This window comes from Amblyomma mixtum, chromosome 2, assembly GCF_055824585.1.
Source record: "Amblyomma mixtum isolate Tamu chromosome 2, ASM5582458v1, whole genome shotgun sequence".
In the NCBI taxonomy this organism is placed as follows: domain Eukaryota; kingdom Metazoa; phylum Arthropoda; class Arachnida; order Ixodida; family Ixodidae; genus Amblyomma; species Amblyomma mixtum.
The window spans coordinates 312,732,826-312,756,780 of record NC_143013.1 but is presented as its reverse complement, the minus strand read 5'-3'; the positions used below and the strand labels follow the sequence as shown (position 1 = coordinate 312,756,780).

The following is a 23,955-nucleotide window of genomic DNA, read 5'->3' as shown; positions in this document are numbered from 1 at the left end:
CCATTCCCCCTTACGGCCTGATCCAGTCAGACACGCAGGTTGCTCTTCCCAGCGCCCCTGCTCTTCCAGAGCAACCCACATCGCCAGACAGTGGCGCAATCCGAGTGGGAGGCATTCGTGCTAGCGCACTGAAACTGCAATAGCTGTAGAATAGAATGCTCACCGCCCAGCTGAGAGAAGGTCGACTTCTCGCCGGAGATGCGGAAGCTGCCGATGTTCCCGCTGTCCAGAACAGACCGGATGGCGCGCTGCAGAACCTGCGGCTCTGCCTGAAGCGCCTTGATGTCGCAGGTGACCGCCAGCGCACCGGGCTCGGGCGCCGGCACGAAACGGAGAACCTCCACGGATGGGATGTGGTGCGGGGGCCGCAGTCGCAGATGGCGCGCCAGGGCATGGGACAGATCTCGCTTGAAATCTGCGCTGAGGTGCTTGAAGGCGTCGCTGCTCCGGTCCATCAGGTTGGGGTCGAACTCATGGTTCACAATGAACACGGAGATCCGAAACTGGGGTGCTGATCCGGCGACAACAGCTGCAGCGGTGTCAGAGAGTGAAACAATCATGAAATCAAGGAAAACAGGAAACAATTTTGGCGCGGTAAGTGCGGCAAACTCGAGCAGCGCCCTCTCTGAAGACCGGCATTCCGAGAGAGAAACCGAAACTATCACACTGACCGCGGCCGACGTTTCCGCCGCGTTCAGAGCGGCCGCGAACCCGATTCGATGTTCCGGCTTTGTTGCGGGGTTGAGGGGCTGGTTTTATTTCCGTCATGAAGTGAAATGTCATGAAGGGCACGCTGAACACTGAAGCCAGAAAAATAAATCGCCTGGAAAAAAAAATCGATAACAAAGCAAAGAGCTTAGAAAAACTAAACACATCATGGCCCGTCACAATCACCACTGCTGCAGCCGTTTCAACAAACAGCGAACCTTTTCTGCTCATTCCTAAGAAGCTGCGCATCAGTCAGCAGCCGAGCACCATATATAACCACTGAGCCCCTACGGAAGTCATACGTACACAAGCTATACTATACAAAATAGTTTGCCCAAAGACCAAAGGTTAAGGCCTTCTAGAGCTTGCGCTTTATTTCTGCAACTGTTGTAAGGGAATGCGGGATAAACAGGTAGTTGCCGCAGATCCGGACTACGAGAGTGAAATAAAATAGGGTGGAGTGCATTTTGGCTTATTCATGCGATGTCACTGCACGGCGCGTCTGTGCAGGCAACCATGTGACGCGCAACAAACGTTGCGCGCAACGAGGTGGTGGCCGCATCGCGTCACGACTGATGGCTATCGCGGCCCCACGAGCAAGGCAATCCAGGGTCTTTTGGGCCCGCGAGCAGCAACAGATGAATGTTTATTTTTGAACCTCGCAACTAGGGTGACTGTATAACTGTAGCTAGCGTGTACAGGGTTCCCACGCAGAAGCCTCGTGCCGCACGTCGAATCTTAACAGCGCCTCGATCTGTAGCACCGAGCACTAGAATAATGTTTCATTGGAACGTTGCTTTAATGCTAAATATAACGTTATATGATATCCCTAAAACAACAAATTAAACATTCCAATGTCTTAAATATGTTAAAAACAAAATTTTTGTTTGCATCGTAAATGTTAGATTAACGTTCCAAATAAACATTGCTTAAATATATTCTTCTAAACGTCGTAACGTTTGCATGTACATTAAAAGACCTGATGTATTTAAAGCCCTGGGACCCGGAACTTTTCCCCCTATTCTTACGGGAAAAATTTTGCAACTAGCCCCATTGTTTTGTAAGAAAGCTTTGCTTATTACCTATCGACACTCACTCATAAGACATCCTTCTGTAATGACGACATAAGCTTGACTCCATGATATCTATTCGAAAGTGAGCATCCCCAGTCAGCACAGAAATGATGAACTGATCCCTCACGAGCATATGCAGGCCCGCCAGTGTGACTGTACACAATTTAATCAACGCTTTGCAAGGACAAGGCATGAGGGCGACACTATAGCACAACACAATATAGCACAACATGCAACTCTTAACTCACCTCCTAAAGGGCATGCAATGTAGTCAAGCTTATATACCAATTACTGAGGGATATGTCCCAGGAGTGGTAGTGAATAACTTTCAATGCTAATGTTTTAGATGTAACAACGTTATATGTTAATTTTTATGTATTTGTTGATGTATAAAAACGTTGATGTATTTGTGTATAAGTTGCATCTTGTGCTCTCTTGTGGAGTTCAAGCGTCACACTAGATGTTTGTCTCTGCAAAGCGTTGATTAAATTGTGCACCTTCACAACCGGCGGGCTGTCAAGCTCGTCAAAAACGTTGAACCATAACGTTGATGCCCATGCAGGGTCGCCTTACTATTTTACATTGATACCATAAATGCAACAGTGAATGGTAAGAAAGGTTGTACCAAGGCGTATCTAAAATTACGAATAACGTTAGAAAATAAGACATTAAGAACACTGATTTACTTAAAAAGTAATTGCGAAGTTCCGGTGCTACCTGGGAGGTTCCAGCGAACACTTTCAAAAACTACTTAAGATTAACTGAATTAATTTAACTGAAGTTTACTAATAATTTGTAATTAAGTCTGGTGGTTGGTGCCAATGGGGAATTTGATATGGCGTCGTCTTGTTCATGGCTTCAGTTTCTGAAACGAAGAAAAAGTCATTCTCCAAAGCGCTGCAGCGCGAGAAATTTCTGCGTGTATTTAAACACAAAACAGAAACTAAGCACAAAAGGTCCGTAAGTAGTTCGGTGTGAACGCAACGTCAGCTGATGACGTGTGGCATTGCCTATGGCGCCCAATTCAAACTGCCTGCACATTCTTTTGCTTCGTCTCTTGGTGAAAGGAAGAGGATCGTCATCACAAACTTATTTTTGCCCCTTATTTTTGATAGCGACGGAGCAAGAGAAAGCGCATGCCATGGAACAATGGCGCAGGCAGTTTAAATTCGGCGCCGTCGTCATAGCAACAAGTAATCGGCGGACGTTGCGTTTGCACCGAACTTCCTGCGCTTCTCACGTGCTGTTTTAGTTTTGTGCGCGAGTAAGCAGCGGATTTCCTCGCGCTGCAGAGCTTTAAGGCTTTTTCTTAGTTTGAAAGACTGATATGGCATCATGTCAATGCACGCTTCGAACTCCCCCCCATTGGTATTGACCATTAAACATAAACAAAACGAATTTAGATCCAATTAGGGTGGCACTCAAAGCAACTGACGTCCTCCGCGGCTATAGCATGTTCCTAAAGAAATATCTGCGTTCTACTTCGAATCACTTTTTTTTCGAATTTTTCAGAGTTCGCTTGACCACTAGAAATAACTATCTTACCGGTACTCACACATGGGGCAGAAACAAGGAGGCTGACGAAAAGTGCTCAACATGAGCGAGCTACGGTAAGGAAAATAAGTAGCGGTAAAGAAACAAGAATAGAGCGGAGTGGGTCGGGGACGAAATGCGAGTTAATGACATTCTATAGTAAACTCCAAGAAACACAAGCAGTCATCTTTAAGACAAAAGGTACGTGCCTTGCACAAACGCACACGAGAATTCATATAACGCCCAGAATAGAGAGATCATTAGTTCAGTAAAAGTACTTTGCGTACATTTCACCGACACATTGAAATGGGATGCCCACGTCGATTTTCTACTGCAGAAATTAAGCCGCATAACAGGTATCTTACATCGAACTCGTTACCTCATACCATGTCAGCAAAATTGATCATTTAAACTGCACTGTTTGCCTCACATGTAAATTATTGCCATCTTGAATGGGATACAACATCAGCTTCTAATCTCACTAAAATACGGCTCATGCAAAAAAAAAAAAAACAAAAAAAACGTGCTATTGAAAACGTGCCCTATACCTCACAAACCAAACACCTTTTCACCAAGTACAACATATCCAAAAAGCCATCTCTACAAACTACCTCGGTTACGCACCTACTACTTCCACCTAAAAGATACTAGCAACGTAATAACAAATATAGCAAACCTAAAAAGGAACATGCCCACATATGACACACGCAGCACTGAAAAATGGTTCATTCCCGTTTCCAGAAGAAATTACGGTCATCAAATGATAGGAAACACCCTGCCACGACTACTAAATTCTTATTCAGAAGCCGGAATTGACATCTCAGCCTTAACACCATCGGAGCTCATCTCTCTTTTAACAGCAATCATTTAAGTATTCGTGATACATGTAACCATTTTTTTGGTCCTCTTTTGTAAAAGTGTTCTTTTCCACCCATCTGCCAATATGTAAAGGGGGCCAAGGACACCTCAAGCTGCCAAAAAGCAGCTTTTACCTTGGCCTCTTCCATTTCCTTGTAAATGGACACAAAATAAAATGAAACTAAAAGAGATACACCTCAATAACGAAGCGGCAAATCCCCCCCCCCCCCCCCCCCCGCCCTCGTAGGACCCCCCCCCCCCCTCCGCCCCCCCCCCCCCCCCAATCTCCCAGTCAATGGCGTCAACCGATTTTCCCTCACTCGTCCTGGACCAATCACATTGGGCCAGCTAGCCTGAAATCGTAGGGGGTGGCAGATGAATGGGGAATAACCACGGCTTGATTGGATTAACCGCGGCGCCATGGAAATCGGTCGACGGCATTAGCTAGAGGGCCTTCTTTGAGGGGCATCTTCATTCTTGAATTGTATCCAACTACAGTCGAAAATATGAAGAATTGGGGATAGGCAGGCCATGCAATGCAAAGGCAAGATAACCTATAGTCGTTATGGGTAACCGCCGGCAATACAAGTAACGGACTGGATTCAAAGGGAAGGCAAGCGTAGCAGAGGGCGGGAGAAAGTAAGGTGGGCTTAAGATATACCTATGTGTTCCCTATTTGAAGATAAACGTGTCAAGGGATGCTTTATTTGCACGTACTCAGTCCCTCGCGCCCGAGTACCCACTTGTCGTCCGCAGTTCGCGCGCCGTACACAACGCGCACCGAGCTCACACTCGGGCCCACTTCTACCGCGCCACTCGATCACCACCGCGCACAGTCACATTCGCACCACGCCGGCGTCGCGTCCCCTACACCCCGTGTTGCCAGCCGTACACAGGGTCGCATCCCCTACTCCCATGTTGCCAGCCGTCCCCGTGTCCCCTGATGGTGCCACCCACACTGGCCCTTACAAACGTCAAAGCTATGCAACATGACTTGCGAGCGCGTGAGTAGAAAAAAGAATCTTCTGGCGGGCTAGTTGGTAAGAATCATTCATAATTAAAACTGCGCGAACAAAACAACGACACGAGCAACTGCGCTTGTGTGTGTTGTCTGGTTTCTTGCTCGTGTCGTTGTTTTGTTCGCGCAGTTTTAATTATGAGCGTGAGTAGAAGCCGACGGGGCTCTTGCAGCCAGTCACCAAACCTGGCTACGAGGGCTAAGCTTAGAGTCTTTTAGCACCCTTTGAGGAGTTTATTTTAGCCGGCTAAAGAATGTGTGACCTGAATGAACAGTAGCAGTCGCAGAATGTGTATGTATGAAAACTTCTATCCAGGACCTCAGATGCCGCGAATAGGGGTGCAGTGACATAGGTATATAGATCAGCTGCGCCCTTGCACGACAAGAAACAATAACGGGAGGCGCGGCAGCTCTATTGCGCTGGCGAACCGATGGACTAGCGAGAGCTGAAGAGGCAAAAGAAGGCCGAGGGCGTCGCACGTCGGTCCGAGCGGCCCGTCTCATACATAATGCATTTCAATCCCGAAAAGCCCTCGGGTCAAGCCCGATGCACTGAAAGGGCCGTCAGGGAAGACCGCGCACGGTCAAGCCCGTCTCTTCGAAAGGCATTTCACGCGTGTTCAGCCGAGCACTGTTATAAGAGGTGGACGCGAATTCAAAGAGCGCGCGCACACACACGGCGTTTCATTATTTAAGCAGCCGGTTTGTGCAAACTGTACTGTTGTACAGCAAACTGAAGAGACATGCGACCCGATGCCCCGCCTTGCAATATAAACGCTAAGAAAACAAATCAAACTGCCCGCGAAAGAGGCATTGGCTCAAAAGGTGCGCTTGAAATGATGCCGGTTCACCGCTCAACGAAGGCTGCACTGCGCACAGCATTTCAGAATTTACTTAAAAACGGTCCTCTATATGCTTCGTCGCCGCTCTGAATAGTGTCCCCCATCTGTCTTGTAGCGAGATGCATGGGGAACGCCGCTACAGAAAATGATCTCGTGCGTACGGAACGGCGCGTCGCCTCGGGCTGAAGCCCAGTAGACTGTCGTTTTTAATGACAAAGCATTACTAGTCCCATTACGAGAAGCGCCGGCGGCGCGCACGCGTGTCTGTACTCGCAGATGGTACAGAAAATCCCAGCGATGGAAAGCAAAAAGAGTGACGTCACCAAGCGGCCGTACGACGCACACAGCAAGCAAGCGCACTCATATGCATGTCGTTCGTCCATATACACTCCCCAGTGAGTGCACCCAGGGACAATAATGCTTTCGAATTTCGACGCGTAAGCAGCCTTAAGTATATCTGCTGAATTTTTTTGCTTCTTTTTCTGGCAATTAAAAGGACCGGCTTATACCAGAGATGGCATCTCCCTACTTAATGGCCTGAAGCTCCACGTGCCGCAACAGATGCCACGACATCCCGATTCATCAACCGCCATAGGAAGTCAAGCTCGTTTTAATAAGCCAGCATCAGTAGGATCATCACCGGCAAAACCGGGTGCCTTTAGTGATTGCCAGCATCAGTAGGATCACCGGCAAAACCGGGTGCCTTTAGTGATTGGAAGCCTCGGTGGAAGTGCAAAGCTCAGAATCACCACCGAAGAGGGTAACTGATGGCTACTGAACATTTGATATAAATAACACACAATTAAATTTGTCAAATCAAAACTGTCGTATGAGTGTGACCGATTAGTGCTGATCTGAATTCAGAGTGAGTCGCAATGCTAGCGGGTACCCCTCCGCATCAAGCACAAGGACCACGCGAGCACCGCTTTGGCCGCGATGCAAAGGTGGCCTCTTACGACAGACCGGACACAGAACGTGCGTCATCCAAACGCCTACTTTTATAGAATAGAATGCGTGAACCTCGGACACAACTAACCTCGGACACAGCAAACACAAGAGCACCACCTCGGATACAGCAAACACGAGAGTACCACCTCGGATATAACGAACGTTCGGCTGCTAACGCATTCACACGATCCACCGAGGATCGCTTAAGTGCTGCTTCCTCATCGGATACGGAGGCTATGAAGAGATCGGCATAAGATATGGACCCACAAGACGACGATAACGATGATATCATTAGCCCCGTCGCCGATGAAACAATGATGAACCTCCGCTACAGTGCACGTTAAAGCGTTTAGTTGGGCTAGCTGGAAGTGGCTTTTTCAAAATAGCAGAGGCAGACATGAAACAACACTAGTTGTTGCCCTGCCGTTTTCAGTCCTGTACGCATGTACCGTTTAGCTAATAGAGAAGGTAGAATGCCGCAGTGAAGCAAAATGTGTTCTAGGTCCCATACATTCTGGCTCGTTTACTTTTTAGCTGCGGAAGCGTCAACACTAGAAAAGAAGGCTGTCACGCCAGTGCTTGAGACAGAAGCTTGCTATTCGCATGTACAAGCTTGTGTTGAAATACAGCAGTGCCCTCGATTGCACACAATGAATGTGCCAATTGATTTTCAGTTGTATTCGTAGCAAAATAGTTAAGCATTATTTTTATAAACTGAGCTTGAAAACAACAGTAGAGAATATTTACTGAACAAAAGTGTGCAAAATCCAGTTCCACATCAAAAAGATGGTTTGGTTTGGTTTATGGGGTTTAACGTCCCAAAGCGACTTAGGCTATGAGAGACGCCGTAGTGAAGGGCTCCGGAAATTTCGACCACCTGGGGTTCTTTAACGTGCACTGAAATCGCACAGTACCCGGGCCTCTAGAATTTCTCCCCCAAAGAAATTCAACCGCCGGCGGCCGGGATCGAACCCGCGTCTTTCGGGTCAGCAGCCAAGCACCATAACCACTGAGCCACCGCGGCGGCGGCAAAAAAAGAAAGTTCGTATACGCGCAGAACGAATAAGGCTAATAGCAGCCTGGCCCGTGTATCACGGCGGAGGCGGCCATTTCCAAGGGCGCTATCAAGGAGGTCATCGCAACTGCCCCACAGAACGTCGCCGAGTGGGCTACATTTACGGTAGGTTAATTAATGAACACGACACGCGCGCGTACAGTTTCTAACGTCTTGTTTTTGTCGCGTCCTTCCTGCGAAAACTACGAGCCAGCCCGCGCAGCTACTGTTCTGGAATTGCTTACTTTTTCAAGTTGAGCGTTCGCGGGAAAGCTCAGCACAACGACTCGCCAGTACTGGGCCAAACGATGTATACCCTTGATCACCCTCGCCACGTCCAGGTGGTTTTTCAGTCGAGTATAGAGCTGCATCTGGCAACCACGCCTGAAGCTCGTCCAGGGTGAGGATATAGTGCTTAAGGAGGTCCTCCGTCCTCGTATCTTAGAGGTGTCGTACGGGCTCCAGTATAGGGCTCAAAAGCAAACTATACGGCCCGTAGACATGACTAAGGCCGTTCGTGCTACTTTCCGTAACACGATTGAGAAGGCAGGGTCGAAATTTCCGGAGCCCTCCACTACGGCGTCTCTCATAGCCTTAGTCGCTTTGGGACGTTAAACCCCATAAACCAAACCAATCGTTCGTCAGTGAAATATAGGCGCGTCGGAGTGGCGACCCTGCCCCACAAACCACGCATGCGCGGTTCCCCGAACTAGAGACTACTAAAACCGCGTCTGGTGATTGACCCATAGTTGCGGATGACAAGACGAAATGGCGCATGGTGGACGCAGTTAGCGCCTCGCTTCTCGCTCGCAAAGGAAGCCCTCAACGCTTACGCAGCAACCAACAAAGTGAAAGGGGAAAGCGTTGTCAAAACAACGCGCATGACAAGATGCGAGCGCTCACTGACCCGCAAGAACTAATGGGAGGCACATTAATAAAGCCCTGCTGTCATCTCGCATGCTCGTACAGCCCGCTGGTGTCCCCTCGCACAAGACGAGAGCGATGAATCCGGAGAAGACAATGAAGCGATGACCTGAAATCCGGGAGAGCTGTATACGGTGTCACGTTGCGATAGACCCTCCTCGCAGAGGGACGAAAAGATCGCGGAAGGCCTCCGCCGGCTGTCTCATTCCAGACAGCACCAAACAGGGCGCCGGGGAAATCAGACACTGGTGCCGAACATGGATGGCTCGCTCGCGATGTTATTAATAACGCAAACGACCCGTTCTCCGAACTGATGAGACGAGCACGTGCCCATACGCGGCTGCGGGACGTTCGCATTAGGCAGATGACCGCACTTTGCGAGTCGATGCCATGGCACGGCGCAGTACGTTCGTACACACCGTAACCATCGCTCCAGCTACGCTCACTGCAGGACGAAGGCCTTTTCTCCCATTGATATCTCCTGGGTCCTGCTCGGTGCCAGCTCTTTTCCAGATTTCCCAATCTCACCTGCCTACGTGACTGCCAGTCTACATCTTATCTTGGTACCACTCCGTTACCTTATATTTTCGAACAACCGGTTACCTGTCCCTGCATTACATGCCCTTCCCGTGTCACCTTTCTGTTTTAGATTAGCTCTCGTTCTCCAAACCGCTCTGCTCTCTTCCAGTCTCTTAGCGTACCCCTCCTTCGCGCACAGCTCGCCGCTTCGTTTTAAAACTGCACAAGCCGTTTGTATACAACTAATACCAGCACTGCCATTTCACTGCGACTCTTTGAGGAGCCGAAGGAAATCGCTAGTACGGGAAACGAGTCGAGACCGGTGGAGCATGCAAGCGAAGAAATGGCCCACTATCTCGGTGGCTTACGCTCGGATTAGGTCGAAGCAATGAGTGGCGCGCCCGGTCAGCCCCAGCAGAGTTTACTACATGCTCATCGTCCGCTCCATACAGGAAAAAACGCGCACTATATGTATATATAGAGCCCAGCTCAACCGAACGTAAGCGTGATTAACGACATCCTCGTCGGAGCACACGCCCCGCGTTCTTGCGAGAGTGGACGAGGCGTCCGGCTTCGCTGCACGTCATGGTGCGTCAGCGCAAACCGAACGCGACTGTCCGTAATTACGCGCCGTGTCCCCGTGCTCAATTAAAAAAAAAACGCGGAACTGTGAAGAGTCTACACACGGGGGCAGGAGTGGGACCCACCCGCGGACTGAGCTGTGCAGTCGGCGCGGTGGTTCGCGCCAGATTTCGTCTCTGACTCACAGCAGTCCTTTCGCGCTGAATAATTTAGTGCGACCTTCGGACCACACGCGAGTAAGCGTGTCTGGAACGGGCGAGTCTCTGTGCTCAAACGCGCACACATGTACACGGGTCTACATGAGTGCGGGCAGCCAAAGAAAGATCTGAGTTATTTTTTACGCCTCCGCGAGTTAAGCAAAACATGTCGCGGCGCAAGCACGAATACAAGTTGCGCGAGGAGTGAGCTAAATTTGGCGCGCACGTAACTGGTTCCGCAACCGTTTTTGCTTGCTTCATTGTATACGTAGTAGCCACGACTGTCCGTCGCGAAGGTCGACCTGCTACGGCCAGCGACGGGCCCAAACAAAAGTGAGCAGCTTCCGCATGCTTCAGGGAGCCTGTACGTTGACAGCGATGAAAACGCAATTTGCGACGGCCTGGCGATGCACGTCGCTACACTGGGCAATCGATATACATGCACTATAGCGTGCTGAACGGTGACCTGGACGAGATGCTGCCTGCTCTTACCTATGTTGTCCCAGCGCGACAGTATGAAACACTATCAAAGAAGGACAGCATTTTTCTATCTCCGCGCTTAAGCGTCATGCTGAACAATCACCAACAATCCCAGTTCTCTGTACTCTTGAAGCGTGGCCTTGTGGTAGAGCATCCGCCCCGCATTCGGGGGTGCTGGGTTCGATACCCAGTGCCGCCGGGTACCCACCGGTTTCTTTAATGGGTACAAGACTTCCCCTGGCCTGGTGCTCGGCTCTTCTAGGGTGAGATGCTTGGGAAAAGGGTCTTAGACCAAACAGTTGCCTTGACGGATGAGTGATAAGTTCCCCCGCCAAGCAACCATAAGTCCGCCTCGTGCGGTAGAAGCCCAACTTGTGGTCCTTTTAAGTTGAACGTTACAAGAACGTCAGTAGGTTTTCTAACTACCACAAGGCGCGAGTTTTGTGGCGGCCTTTCACCGCTGTCGTTTTTTGCCCACATTCGACGGGAATTTCGGGGCGCAGGCTGTCCTTCCCACGCGGCGCACCCCTGGAGAGCCGAGCGCTAGGCCAGGGGACCGCCTGTTCCCATTGGATTAACCGGCTGGGTGGACCGGCGGCCGCGGGAATAGAACCCCCGACCTCACTGTACTGTTGAAGCATGGCTACGGCGGCGCTAGCCCCAGGTAGGTGCAACGTTCCACGCGCTGTCAGAGAGGAACGTTGGAGTGCGGAAGGAGGCGTCTAAAGCTCTTGCGGTCGTCAGACCCGATAGCGTCCTTTCTGCAGAAAGGGCGCACAAGCTGGGATGCACGTAGTCAGCCAGAGCCAAGTGAGGGCATTGCTTAGCCTTGTCCTCTCTGCAGACACACCGTCATGTTCTATTACACAATAGGTGCACGTCTGGTGGCGGAGAAAATGTGTCGACCCAGTTGCTTCCACTCATCTCCATCCAGAGCTCCAATGCAGAACGCATGGATACTTTTCAAGCGCGAGCGGGAGCATGCCTAAACGCCGACCCTGTACATGGTGACAGCATGCGGCGTGCTTACCGTGTACATATATGTATACTGGGAAGCTTTTCGGCTGACACTCAAATTCCTAAAAATAGGAAGTTCGAAGGATGAAAATCTTTTCAGGAGCCCTTAGTCGCGGCGGACGTAGGTTACTATAAAAATCACTAATTACATAATTAACTGAATTCAGTAATGTGCTGTCCTATGATGTGTGTTGCGTTGGGTTATTGGCGCATAAGCATCCAAGGATATGAGCCGAGGTCAAGATATATGGAGAATTGTTTTCGGCAGACTATAAGAATTAAAAAAACCTTGGTGTAAAAGGCCTAAAAAGTTGACTGGTAATAGTTCGTGGTAACAGGAAAGAAAATTTAGAAATGGCTATAATAGTAAAGCTTTAAAGTCTGGTAAACTCGGGGACCATCCTCAGCTGGGCAAGGATCTGGAGCTTCCGAACAAACCGAATAAACCTATCAGCCATATTCTCAGGAATGAGAGTGGCTGAGGCATGTTCTACTAAAGCAAAGCAATATGTAAAAATTCAGTTTTTCAAGAAAACCTGCTTCTTTTAAGAAGCTAAAAATATGGCATGTTAACAATTGCATTATCACCTAAGAGCAGCGTTGGATGAAAATGAATGCGGCCTTTGAAGACTGGGTAAACTACTTTTTCCCTAGTTTTTCGAGTTCCGTGCATGAGAATAAAATGATTTCCTGTAAGTTTATCTCCCCATTTTTCACAAACATGTTTCTTGTTTTGTCAGTAGGAAGTTGTGCGTAAGGCGCTTGCGTGTGTGTCCAATGCGGAGACGACATAAAATTGCTATAAAACATACCTGGTGCCTGCAGGTCTTCCTTTCACTCAGTACGGGCTTTACAAAGTGCAGCCTGTTAACTTCGTTGTCCCATGAAGCCTGACATTTTGCTCCATTTATTTTGTAAAGAACTTCACGCAGTCTTTATGAGGTATGTTTACTTGTTTTACTTTTTCATTACGAGCACGTGCGGCCCATGCATCAGCGCTCTCGTTCCCGCTGATTTCCACGCGACTATAGAGACCCAGAAAAACTTTGAATTCACCAACATTGTAATTAGCACAATTTGATTATTAATGCTAATGGTGAGTTCGAAAGTATGGAAAAGACGTTGCCGTATTAGTATTTTTGTTTCGTCTTATCTTCTGCCCTGTCCCTTTTATTTCCGCCGGTCCCAGGTGACGCTTTATATGGTTGGCGCAGCCGGCAACTATCTTGCCCCGATTCAGTTATTTTTAGTTCAATAAAACAACTATACACACACGCAAGCTGGCTTACGTGTCGAACTCATTAGAACCTCTCCGCTTCAGTAGGCAGGCTCTCCCCGTGGGCGAAGCGGTTTTCATGTCACCGAGTGCCGTTTTAATGGCGGGGTGCACTAGCTGGGGGAGCTTGCATGCGCCGGGGCGGAAGTTATTGCTCAGCGTCCATTCGGCCCAATTATGTCCCACTTGTCGCAACCGATTGTAAACCATACGCGCGAGTCAGGCACGCGAATGGGGGTAGGCACTCGCTTATCGTCCCGATATAATCATACCTGCCTGCGGCAAACGGCGGCTTCTTGGGGGCAACCACCTTTCCTCGGATATTAATTATACACGCCCCTTCGCATTAGGAAGCTTGCAGCGGCAGGCACTTGCTTCTTCCGTGGCTTACGCTGAGACATCTACTGTCCGAGATTATTTCGGGGCCCGCTGGCTTGACCCAGAATGTGAACCGGGCCTTCGGGAAATATTCAAGCGCGCTATAGGAGCCCTTCCAGTATCAGCACAACTGGTTAAGTACGAACCCGCAGCGCACAGGCTTTGCTGATGCCAAAGCGGGTTCAGTGCACTTTCATGTGAAGCGGCCATGCTCAGTGCTGCGCTCGCTTCACAAAACACTGTGCGGTGCGTTCGTCGGTGGCCAAGTCAAAACTCGAGCTAAGTGAAAAGACGGATTCCCTTTCATTGTCCCCGATGCTGGTTTGGGCCCGCGTATCGTAGCACGTTACGTTGTTGTACACTGAAAGCGGTTTACAGCAACTACTGATCTTCATAGCCGCAACATCGCGCTCGGATCACCTAAGGGCGACGAAAGAACAAGTGATACTAAAGCAACGAGCTAGAATAAGCAAAATGGTTGGTTAATGGGGTTTAACGTCCCAAAGCGACTAAGGCTATGAGAGACGCCGTAGTGGAGGGCTACGCAAATTCGACCACCTGGGGTTCTTTAATGTGCACTGACATCGCACAGTACACGGGCCTCGAATTTCTCCTCCAAAGAAATTCAGCCGCCGCGGCCGGGATCGAACCCGCGTCTTTCGGGCCAGCAGCCGAGCACCATAGCCACTGAGCCACCGCGGCGGCTAGAATAAGCAAAATGGTAGGTGTAACGTTAAGAGATCGGAAGCGGTTGGAGTGGGTCAGGGAACAAACGCGGGTTAATGACATGCTAGTTGAAATCAAGAGGAAGAAGTGGGCTTGGGCAGGGCATGTAATGCGAAGGCTAGATAACCGGCGGTCCTGAAGGTTAACGGAGTGGATTCCTAGAGAAGGAAAGCGTAGCAGGGGGCGGCAGACAGCTAGGTGGGAGAATGAAATTGAGAAGTTCGCGGGATTACGGTGGCCGCAGTTGGCAAAGGACAGGGCTAACTGCAGAGACATGGGAGAGGCCTTTGCCCTGCAGTGGGCGCAGGCAGGCTGATGATGAAACATCGGCTCGTTACGGCAGTGAGACGTGGCTGTGACGAGTTTTTTTTTTTAGAGGAGTTATGAATCGGTGACCGCGAAGAGTTGTTCGAAATAAGAGCACTGGGCAAGCAGTGCGCTTTCGCAGTGATCATGTCAGCCGCTACCGCAATGAGGAGGGCGAGAACTATTTTTTCCGTCAGCTGCGGATCTCTATGGCATTGCTATTTCCGTCTAGCGAGAGAATGGGGCAAAACATATTCGATTCTTATAGTCAAAGCACTCGCATAAGACTTCGGAAGCGGTGCAAGAGTTGTGCGAAACTTCCATGAAGCAGAAAATTTCTTGAGCATGTTACTTCCGTGCGCACCGCTATAACCAGAGGAAACACTGATGCCAAACACTCGCGTCGTAACCGTTTTCGATGCTTTAAAGGTCAGTTTATGCATGCTTGAAAAAAAAAAAAAAAAGGAAGTTTTCTTTCCCACAGAGCCACACATAATGCGAAAAAGCCAGCCTTAAGTGCAGTATTTTGTTTGTTTCATTGTTTACACCTAACTGCTTGCTTCGGTCAATGTGCTTCATCCGATCCCGCGGAATCTGGGCGTCCTTGCTCGCACTTGAGTTCCCTTAGCTTCCCACTGGAACACAACCTGATGCAGATTTCCCTTTCAGTCTGTTCGCTTGCATTCTTCCCACCTACTATCGCCATACGCACGCTAAGTGCCCAAACATGAGAAACGTAACTGCACCCTGCTAATAGGGCACCCCGTAGGTTCACTCGTAATGTGTTTCAGTGCAAACGGTATTTCTTAAATTGCGTAGTTTCCGAAAGTATTCATTTAAAGTGCTTCCTCGCAAACTGGAGACTTATCCTCCACCCCGCCTTTCACGCACCGCGTAGAAGCCCGCACAAAGCGCTGACTTGGAGCAAACAAGAATTTTGTTTATAGGCGCCGGCACAAAGGCCCCGCCACACGGGCCGTACACTCGGAATGAGAAACGCGGTTTGGTAGTTTGCTTTGTAATTTTGGGGCACCCTTTTTAAGGGTGCCGTTTATAGCGCATTCTGGCGAAGAGAAATTAACGCCTTCGAAGGCAAGAGCCGGCGCTGGGAAAGACGCACCGGCGGGCGGTGATTTTACTAGAATTAGGCGGTCTGCATCAAAAGAGATTACCTTCTTTTTCTCGCGGGCAAACTTCGATTTATTCTTTGGCCAAACGATGCACACGCGCGCATCTTGCCTTGATCGAATTAAGAGTTTCTAAACATTTTCCCCGAGACATACGCCATTCGTCGAAATTAAAAATTAAAAGTTATCGGGGGACTCGCATCGAGACAAATTAGCACGATCCTACGGAGCTGAAAGGTCTCGTCAAGACCGCTCCAATAAGGAAGGGAACAAAGGTTGAGCATTTAATTCCGCCATAATTATGCGCGAGAAGCACACTTGTTTCTTCTCTTCAACTGGTTTTGCTGATTGTGTATAATATCCTTAAGTCAATTTCAACTATAGAGAAAAAAAAAACAAAAATCTGAAAACTGGTTATTCCCTTTCGTATCGAAAGGACCTGTGGATTAAATGAGCACCGGGAACAACTCTGCCATTACTGTTAAGTAAAAATCGTTCTTTTGGCTCTTTCTGGGTATGCTGACGTTTGTAAGGCAGCAAAAGACTACTTTTTTTTGCGGAGAAAACTTAAAAAAATTCTTCGCCAGCACATTCAGACCCGCAACGTCGTTACCGGAAGAAACTGGTTGCCACCGTTTTGATGTGAATAGCGGTGCAGGGTGACCTCCGGGATTCACGCCCAAAAACCCGTGTAGACGCAAACATTTTACTTGCGAAGTAGGCCGCCGATGGCGGCCCAAGTATTTAATTTCTTGGCCTTTTATAGTAGATAAAAGCTCCGTTTTTGGCGAGAGTGGTCCCCGATTAGAACGTGGTGCCCTGTCAATGCACGCCAAATGCTACTTCTCATTAGTAGCCATTTGAATGACATTGTCTTCAATAACTTCGGCCGCGTTCAGCGAATGTTCATGCCTGGGCGCGAACTCTCATAAAACGGAACTCAGTCCTACAAGGATGCAGGAAAATTTTGGGGGCACCTGTTCAGTGCATTGAAAGTAGATTCAGAGGCAGCAAGGCAGCAGCAAAAGAGGCCGACGCGAAAGGTATATCAAACTGCACGCTCAGCGTTGAATACTTACCCGGGGGGGGGGGGGGGGGGGGGGGGGGGGGGGGGGGTAGTATTCAACGCTGAGCGTGAATACTTACCCCCCTGATTACCTGATTTCTCCAGGTGAACAAAATTTCACTGACAACTCCAGGCCGCAAGAAAAATTGAACGACAAATAGGTTACTTTCACAGAAAATTTAGCTTTCACAAAACGACAGATAAGGGAGAAAAATGAAATGCAGGTGTCGCCATACATCGGCCGTTTTCGCAAACAAATTGCATTGACTTCAATACCGTTTCTTTGCTGATCCCTGAGGCTATAGGCTAGACCGCAATTCACTGCCAGACGGCGATCACGGAGTTTTCTTGACATTAGGAGTGAGTCGGTTGGCGGGATAATTTTATTTCACTTTCTCAGCGATAAACGAGTCTCCGTGCCGAAGAAAAATTAACGTAACCGCAAACATGCAAGAGCAATTTTTACGAAGAAACAAACTGGATGAGTTATCATCAAAAACCATTGGAATTTCAAGCATTGCGCTCTGAATGCAATGAAATTCAATTTCTGCCCCAAAGTCTCACTCCATACCTTATGACGGCTGAAGCACGCCAGAAGACCAGCTAATTGGCAAGAAGAAGGAATTCTGCAAGGGCGTGGCTCAGAGAATGACGCGACTCTCGGCGACTGCTTCCACGGGTAAGAAATTGCGAACACCATAAGCGCCGCGAGCTGCAGACCTCCGAAGTGGAGGTACACAAGCTGTCCTACCTACTGGGCAAACTACGCAAGCTAACCCTGCCAACGGGTCTGAGGCAGCGACGGCCATATACGAGTGGCTTGGTACCGCCCAGGCGTCGCATAACTTGCCATCGGGACCGGTCCAAGAGGCCGGATAAATCAATTCCGCTTCCGTGCGCCGCACCTTCCAACGCGTACAGGGGGTTGAAGGCAAAACAAAAGAATGTACTACACGTAAACACATGCGGGCAATCTAAGGAGGCAACGCGTACGCGATTTGCATGCGAGGTTAGACGGGGCGTACTCGAGCTGCAAGGCAGCAGGGTTAGGTATGTGCGCGCGCGCGCTATAGTGCGGCACAGCGCAGCCTCCTGCCAATGCGCGGCGCCGACCTCGACAAAGTCTCTGACCCACGCAACGACTCCGCTCAGCGTCCTTTTGAAACGCGCATTCCTGCGCCGAACTGCGGGCTATACGCGTGTAATGCGCGCACCGTGCGATCGCTTAAGAATTGAAAAGTAAAGTTGCTTGGCAGCGGACCCATCGGGCCTGGGCAGCGCTTGAAGCCGCGTTATCGGGGACGGCATCTTGCTCAATACATTCGCGATGGTGTACTGCTGCCAGTCCAGAGGGGCGCATACACACAGGCGAAGATACCTTCTGCAACTTTTAAGCGAATACAGCGCTATATCTTAAGTGGTGTCTTAGATGCGACTGCGAGCTTATTTAATATATGGCAGCGTTTCAAGTACCGAAGCCTGGACAGGTGTGCCGCACTTCCTTAGGCGCAGCCGTGGAATGCGCGCGATTACAGCTAAATGAAAACCGTCGACTGACTGAGCGCTTCAGACACCTGGACCTAGTTCTCTGATAATGATGACATATGCAATGCTGTACAATTTTATTTTGACGAACACACATTAAATTGGTCAGCTACTACGCAAAACACTGGGCGGAAGAAACGCAATCGTTGCTGCAGCGAGGCGTGGCCACCCAGATCTACCGCATCAGTGCAAGTCAAAGCGCATGCGGTGAAAGCCATCGTGACTATAGATTAAGTGTCTGACAAAAAACGATTAGCGCCTTGCCATTCTGAGGCGGCCTTGTTCGGTAACAGCAAAAGGGTATCGATCAACAGGGGCTTCAAGAGAGCCTGTGCTTACATATGGCGGAATCTCAATGCGCTGGGCGGTCAAGGCAGCAGGACGTGCAGGAAGCCGCGCAATCTTCCGCGTCACCCTCTAAGACCTCGCGCTTCTATCATTTCTTTAAAAAACAGTATGGTATCCGTTCAGCCTCGTACTCGGCGACATGTATGCTTGTTTAGATGAGTCCTCCTGCAGGGGTATATCCTGAGGCTGTGCTAACAACGTAGCAACGTGACGTGAAAAGTGAACAGGCGTGGACCGAAATAGACAAAGACGTGAAAGCTGAGACGTCAGATAATGACACGCAGCAGTCGAATGGGAAGTGAACAGCCTAGCCTCGATGCGCCCAGAGAGCGCCCACTTTACTCACCGAAAAACGCCAGCAGGACAACGAGAGCTGTCGACGCCCGGCGAATCTTGGAAAAGCGAGCGAAGAACGTTCCGGCGAGGCTGGACATCGCCACGACTCGTGGCAAACTGTCGGCCACCATCCCGGCGTGGTCGACGACGGACGCACTATACGCTCACAGCACCCGGCACGGCCCGGCCCAGCTTCCCAGGTTTCGGCTCATCGAACCACGGCACGCCGAAAACCGCGCAAATGAAGCGGCACGTGCATGCGCGAGAACCGACGACTCGTTGGGCGATCCGAGCGGCAAAGGCGCCCAGGACGGCGCGGAGCGAGCGTCGTAAGGATTATAACGGCGACACGCAGAGGAGGGGGGGCGTGTAGAGCACCGCTTCTCCCCTCCCGCTTTGTACCCTCTCCCGCTTAAAGGGGCCTTCTCGAGCGCGCGCAACGGACGCGCTCTCCACTGGACGCTGTCCTTCGCCTCTTCAGCTGGGGCTTCAATGTCCCCCGCTTTCCGACATCCCACGCCCCCTCCACCGTCTCCGTGCCGGTGCAGGCCAGGTGCCCCACCCAGAGTGAAACGATAGTTAAGCGCACCTTTCCTTTGTTCATAATAGTGACAGTTACTGTGCCTTTAATATCCTGATAACCAATCATTTTTTACACAGCCGAGGCAGCCACGTTTTCATGAATACGGCGCTCTAATACGGAGCCGGATACCGGGGATCGAAACCGGCCTAGGCGTCCGAGTTTCCATGGAGGCGAAACGCTACAGGCGCCCTTGTGCTGTACGACGTCAGTGCACGTTCAAGATCCCCAGGTAGTCAAAATTCCCGAGCCCTCCACTATGGTACCTATTCCTTACCGCACTCCTACCTTCTCTTCCCTCACGGCGCGGTTGAGGCGTCCATAGAGAAGCGAGACGGCTACTACGCCTTTCATTTCCTAGAAACCAACTTGTTTTGTTTAGTACGGGCGCGGCGGTCGCGACAATTGATTGGAGGTGAAACGTTGCGGATTTCAGTGCTTATTACAGATCTCCAGGTGGCTAGAATTATCCCGAAGCCGTCCACTGCGGCAGCTCTTTCTCCCCCTTCATCGCTTCCCCAACGGCGTCTGGGCACACACTGAGAAGCGAGACGATTACTGCACGCTTTCCTTCCCAGAACACAAATTTTCAATGCGTTTTTGCGCAGCAAGTGTTAGCTGCGACAGAGCAACAGATTCAAGCCGCCAGACCTAATTTTGTAAGTCAGATATGGGCGGCACCGAGACCAGTCAAACCGGCCTTGACAGTGATGACCAGCGCTTGTTTGGCATGCCCGCAGGACGTGCCCTCCGCGCCGCCGCTATCCAATAGCGGTTGAAATTCCCGGAGCGACTGTTATCCGCATGGAGCACACGCTCAGGACGTGACTGTCCCGAATGCGGCGCTACTCAAAATGCCCAGGCGCGTGCAGTCTATAAAGGCAGTATGCCGCATTCCAAAGAGCTTATGCAACGACTGGGCTTCGCTAGAGACAGGCGAGGCCATGCACGCGCCAACGACAGCCGTGCATTATGCAAGCTGTATCAGACGAGCGCGCACGACGCATTCGCTGTTCACTGACCAAAGGCTGGCTGCGACCCCAGCAGCACGCTCTTGAAAATTTTCTTGCGCGGCGACTCGTGGTAATTGGAAACCACCTCCCCTTCTCCGCCGAAAATAAATACTCCGACGACTCAATTTGTCCACAGCTCTGAAAAAGACATGTAAGCACAAAGCGCTGCGCATAGGACCGACGCCCGCGCCACCTTTGGGACGCATAGCGGGTAATCCCACCAGCACGCTCACACGCGCACTCGGGCGCGAGCTGCGAACAGACATTGCTTGCGCGCAGTGAGACAAAAATGGCTACAGCCACTCCTGAATGATCCGAACCTTTCACACACCGCGCGCATACGCAAGACGCGAGCTGGCGGCGTCCCCCCGTGTCAAGGCCGGCCGTTTCACTCTGGGCCTGGCGCCTCTTGCTGAGAGATAGACCTTAAAAATGGGGTGCCTCTGCCCAAGTCCTGGCAAGCTGCCGCCGCTGTACAGGCGCAGGCGGAGTCTAGACCTCCCCAGACAAAAAGAAAAGGCTGGGGGTGAAGAACAAACATGAACGGCCTCGCCTCCGAAGCCTCGATATAGCAGAGACGAACAGCTCTTCAATCAGGTTGGGCAAGCGGTCGCATCATAAAGTGGATGCTTCGACGCTGGCCGCGAGGTGGTCTCGACGTGAAGGGGCGCCTCTGAAGCTGTCTGTGCTTGCTTACGTGCCTGTGCGACGGTGGCGCTGCAACTGAATCACTTGAGCTGTTCATGCTGTTGAGCAACGCTCTCGCTTGTCCCAGTCGATGTCTGACGTAACGGAGCATCACAAAAGAACGCGCTGTACGGAACTCTCTCACTTACGGTCTTCGTTGTCGTAAATGTGCTCTCTGGGCTGGGTTAATGCAGCGCCTTATTTAGTCTTCAGTTGCGCAGAAAGCGTAGCTTCCCTTGTCTGTACACGGGAGGTCCCTTCGGATCTTTACTGCGGGCTCTTTATTCAGAGGACAACTGGCAGTGTCGCAAGAGCCCCGTGGGAAAAAGAGCTCCCACGCAGAGCATCTGGACGTCTGCTGTACTCGCGGCTTCACGAAGTCACGCCGTCGCACTCACACTGCCCTGACCATCACAAAACCGAACTACAGAAGAGCGCATGCAATCGACTCGCTGCCGGAGACAGCTTTATCCGCTGCAACAACCTACTGGTATAGTGAGAAATGACAGAAGAAGACAAACGCCAGGAAACAGTTGACCGGAATGTCATTAGCCAGTACAACGGGCCAGCCCAGCGGCCAGTCAGCCTCACTAACTCCGAGCACTCGGCACATCTACGACATTTATTGCCCAACATAACATAGCGTCTTGTAGCTGACCTCGCCGGCATGCACTCCAGCTGGGGACCAGTTATGCGCGGCTTGGTGAAGTTTGATAGGCTACTGTCAAACCGTAACTCTGCAAGGCTAACGATTCCTCACGGTATACAGTCTGTTACCGTACTACCTACATACGTCCTCAACCAGTGACCTTCCGACATCAGCACCCCGCAGTGTCGACAAATGAGCCCCGGATATCGACATCTCCGGTTATGTTCAAATTCTAAGCCATTTCTGCACCCCTGTCACGGGTCGCCACCAAACGGTCCCGCATCGAAATTCACTGGCTCAATATTTTTGGCCTTTTCGAAAGTCCAGCTTCACCAGGTTTCATGCAATGACACGTGTATGACGACAGTAGCCAACCTAGCTCCTACAGTGCTTGCTCGAACTCGGCACTTCGTAAAAATGGTGTCTGAAGCGAACCGCTACAGCCGACCTGCCCGAGACTCGAGAGGGGGGCGGGGGACGAAGAACCGCGGCACTCAAAGCCAACCTTGGCCCAGGAGGCATCCCACGAACAAGTATGCGGCGTGGGTGAGAGGAGCGCTCCCCCCTCCGGGAGCTCGCGGTCACGGCGCGACGAAGATGTCCCTCCGAGGTCGCCCCGGCCTGCAAGGGCGCGCCTCGACGACGACAAACGCCGCCGCCTCCGCGCGCGCGCTGCTCTTGCGGCACGCACGTCACCGATGTGGTGCGCCAGGATGTAGGTGCAGAGTGTGTAGCCGTATAACCGGCGACGTCACCCGGCGCGAAAAGTAACTTTAGAGGACGGAACAACAGATGACAAGTAGGAATACGCAGTCCACAGCTTCTACGTATTCGTAAGCCGCTTTCAGTGCACGCGTTTTCTTTGTTTTCTAAGCAAATCTTCAGCTACAAGCGCTTCCTTTTTGTTTGGACTGCTATACGTGGTGTCACACCGTCAATGCAAAATGCAAAAAGCTAATTATTCCAACCCAAACGGAATGCGTTAAAGGAGGGGGAGAGCGGTCGGCTGCAGAGATACGACGCTCCAAGCACTGAGCGCACACTAGGACTCCCCATGTGTCTGGTCCCGGCAGAGGTGCTTCTCTTCCACCAACACGCACTAATGTTTGAAGAAGCATGGCTCAGGGGTTATTTAAAAAAGAAATTGAGAAGGGTGAGGAGGAGGCAACGGGAAACTTAGATATTTACTTCCACTTTCGTCTGCGAACCCAGTTCGAAGAAGCACTGTGTACGCGATATCATACGAGGTGCGATTCAAAACCGGTTTTCACCTTTGCGAAACGTTACAGCGGGCGCTGCTAACAGAAACGACGCGCTTTTAATGTAAAGCTAGAGCTGAACCTAACAGCTGAACGTAACGTAAAAACAGCCCAGACAACTACTGCTAGCACCCTGGACAGGACCAGCAGCTTCCACCAGGCGCGAACGAGAGTAACTGTCTTCGGCAGTTTCGAGTCTGTTTGTGGACGGCAGAGATGCAACGCACAGAGAAGAATGTGCGGGATGCATATATAATGGCAACCTTATACAGGATCTTGAACGCACGCACGTTGCCTCTGATCGCTCCGTCCGGCTCGACAGTGCTTAACCAGCAAGGCAAGTTAATTTACAGCTGACGCTGCTGCGTTTGGTTAAAAAGAGCAAAACAAAAAGGCAAATGTTTGAAAGCTTCGATTGCTAACTAACAAGCAGAGGGAGCAACGTCCGCGGCAGCACCGCGTTTTTGCACGCTTCAGTGATCCATATTTCTTTTGCAAGGAAGGCATCTATTCATACAGCGGCAAAAGCGTGAAGCACACTTGCATAAGTTTCCAGCAGCAAAAGAAAAAAGCCTCTTTCAAGCAAAATTGCAGCAGATAATGACAAATGGTCAGGACAGCGTGGCTGAACGCGACAGCTTGTGCCATTCGGTAAAACTGCACACAGGAACACAGTCGACGATAAATCTCAAGGCCTGCGCAAACTTGGCACGAAGGGCTTGCAAGGACCAGCGCGGGTGCTAAGAAAGCGAGCTCGGTCCGTGCATTTTCGCAAAAAACAAAAGTGGAGTCCAGAGAGGGAGGCCGAAGCTTTTGTTTTTGCGCAATTTTTCGCTGGGCGTCGGGTGCACGTAGCCAACCAAATGTGCGGTCACGGACGCTTAGCCAAGCGTTATTTGCAGCGCA

At 50.6% G+C, this 23,955-nt stretch overlaps 1 protein-coding gene across 38 annotated transcripts in view; it reads right to left on the bottom strand.

Annotated features, from left to right (window-relative positions):
- The window catches only part of LOC149364999 (basement membrane-specific heparan sulfate proteoglycan core protein-like), a 332,955-nt gene that overhangs the window by 148,118 nt on the left and 160,882 nt on the right, over nt 1-23,955 (bottom strand). For 37 of the 38 annotated variants that reach the window (XM_089575062.1, XM_089575025.1, XM_089575031.1 and 34 more), the window contains exon 3: nt 164-529. In XM_089575062.1, coding sequence (XP_089431188.1) covers nt 164-529 — 366 coding nt within the window. Of the gene's footprint in view, nt 1-163; nt 530-18,871; nt 19,062-23,955 lie in introns of those variants that run through there. The other variant, XM_089575048.1, reaches the window with a different exon arrangement.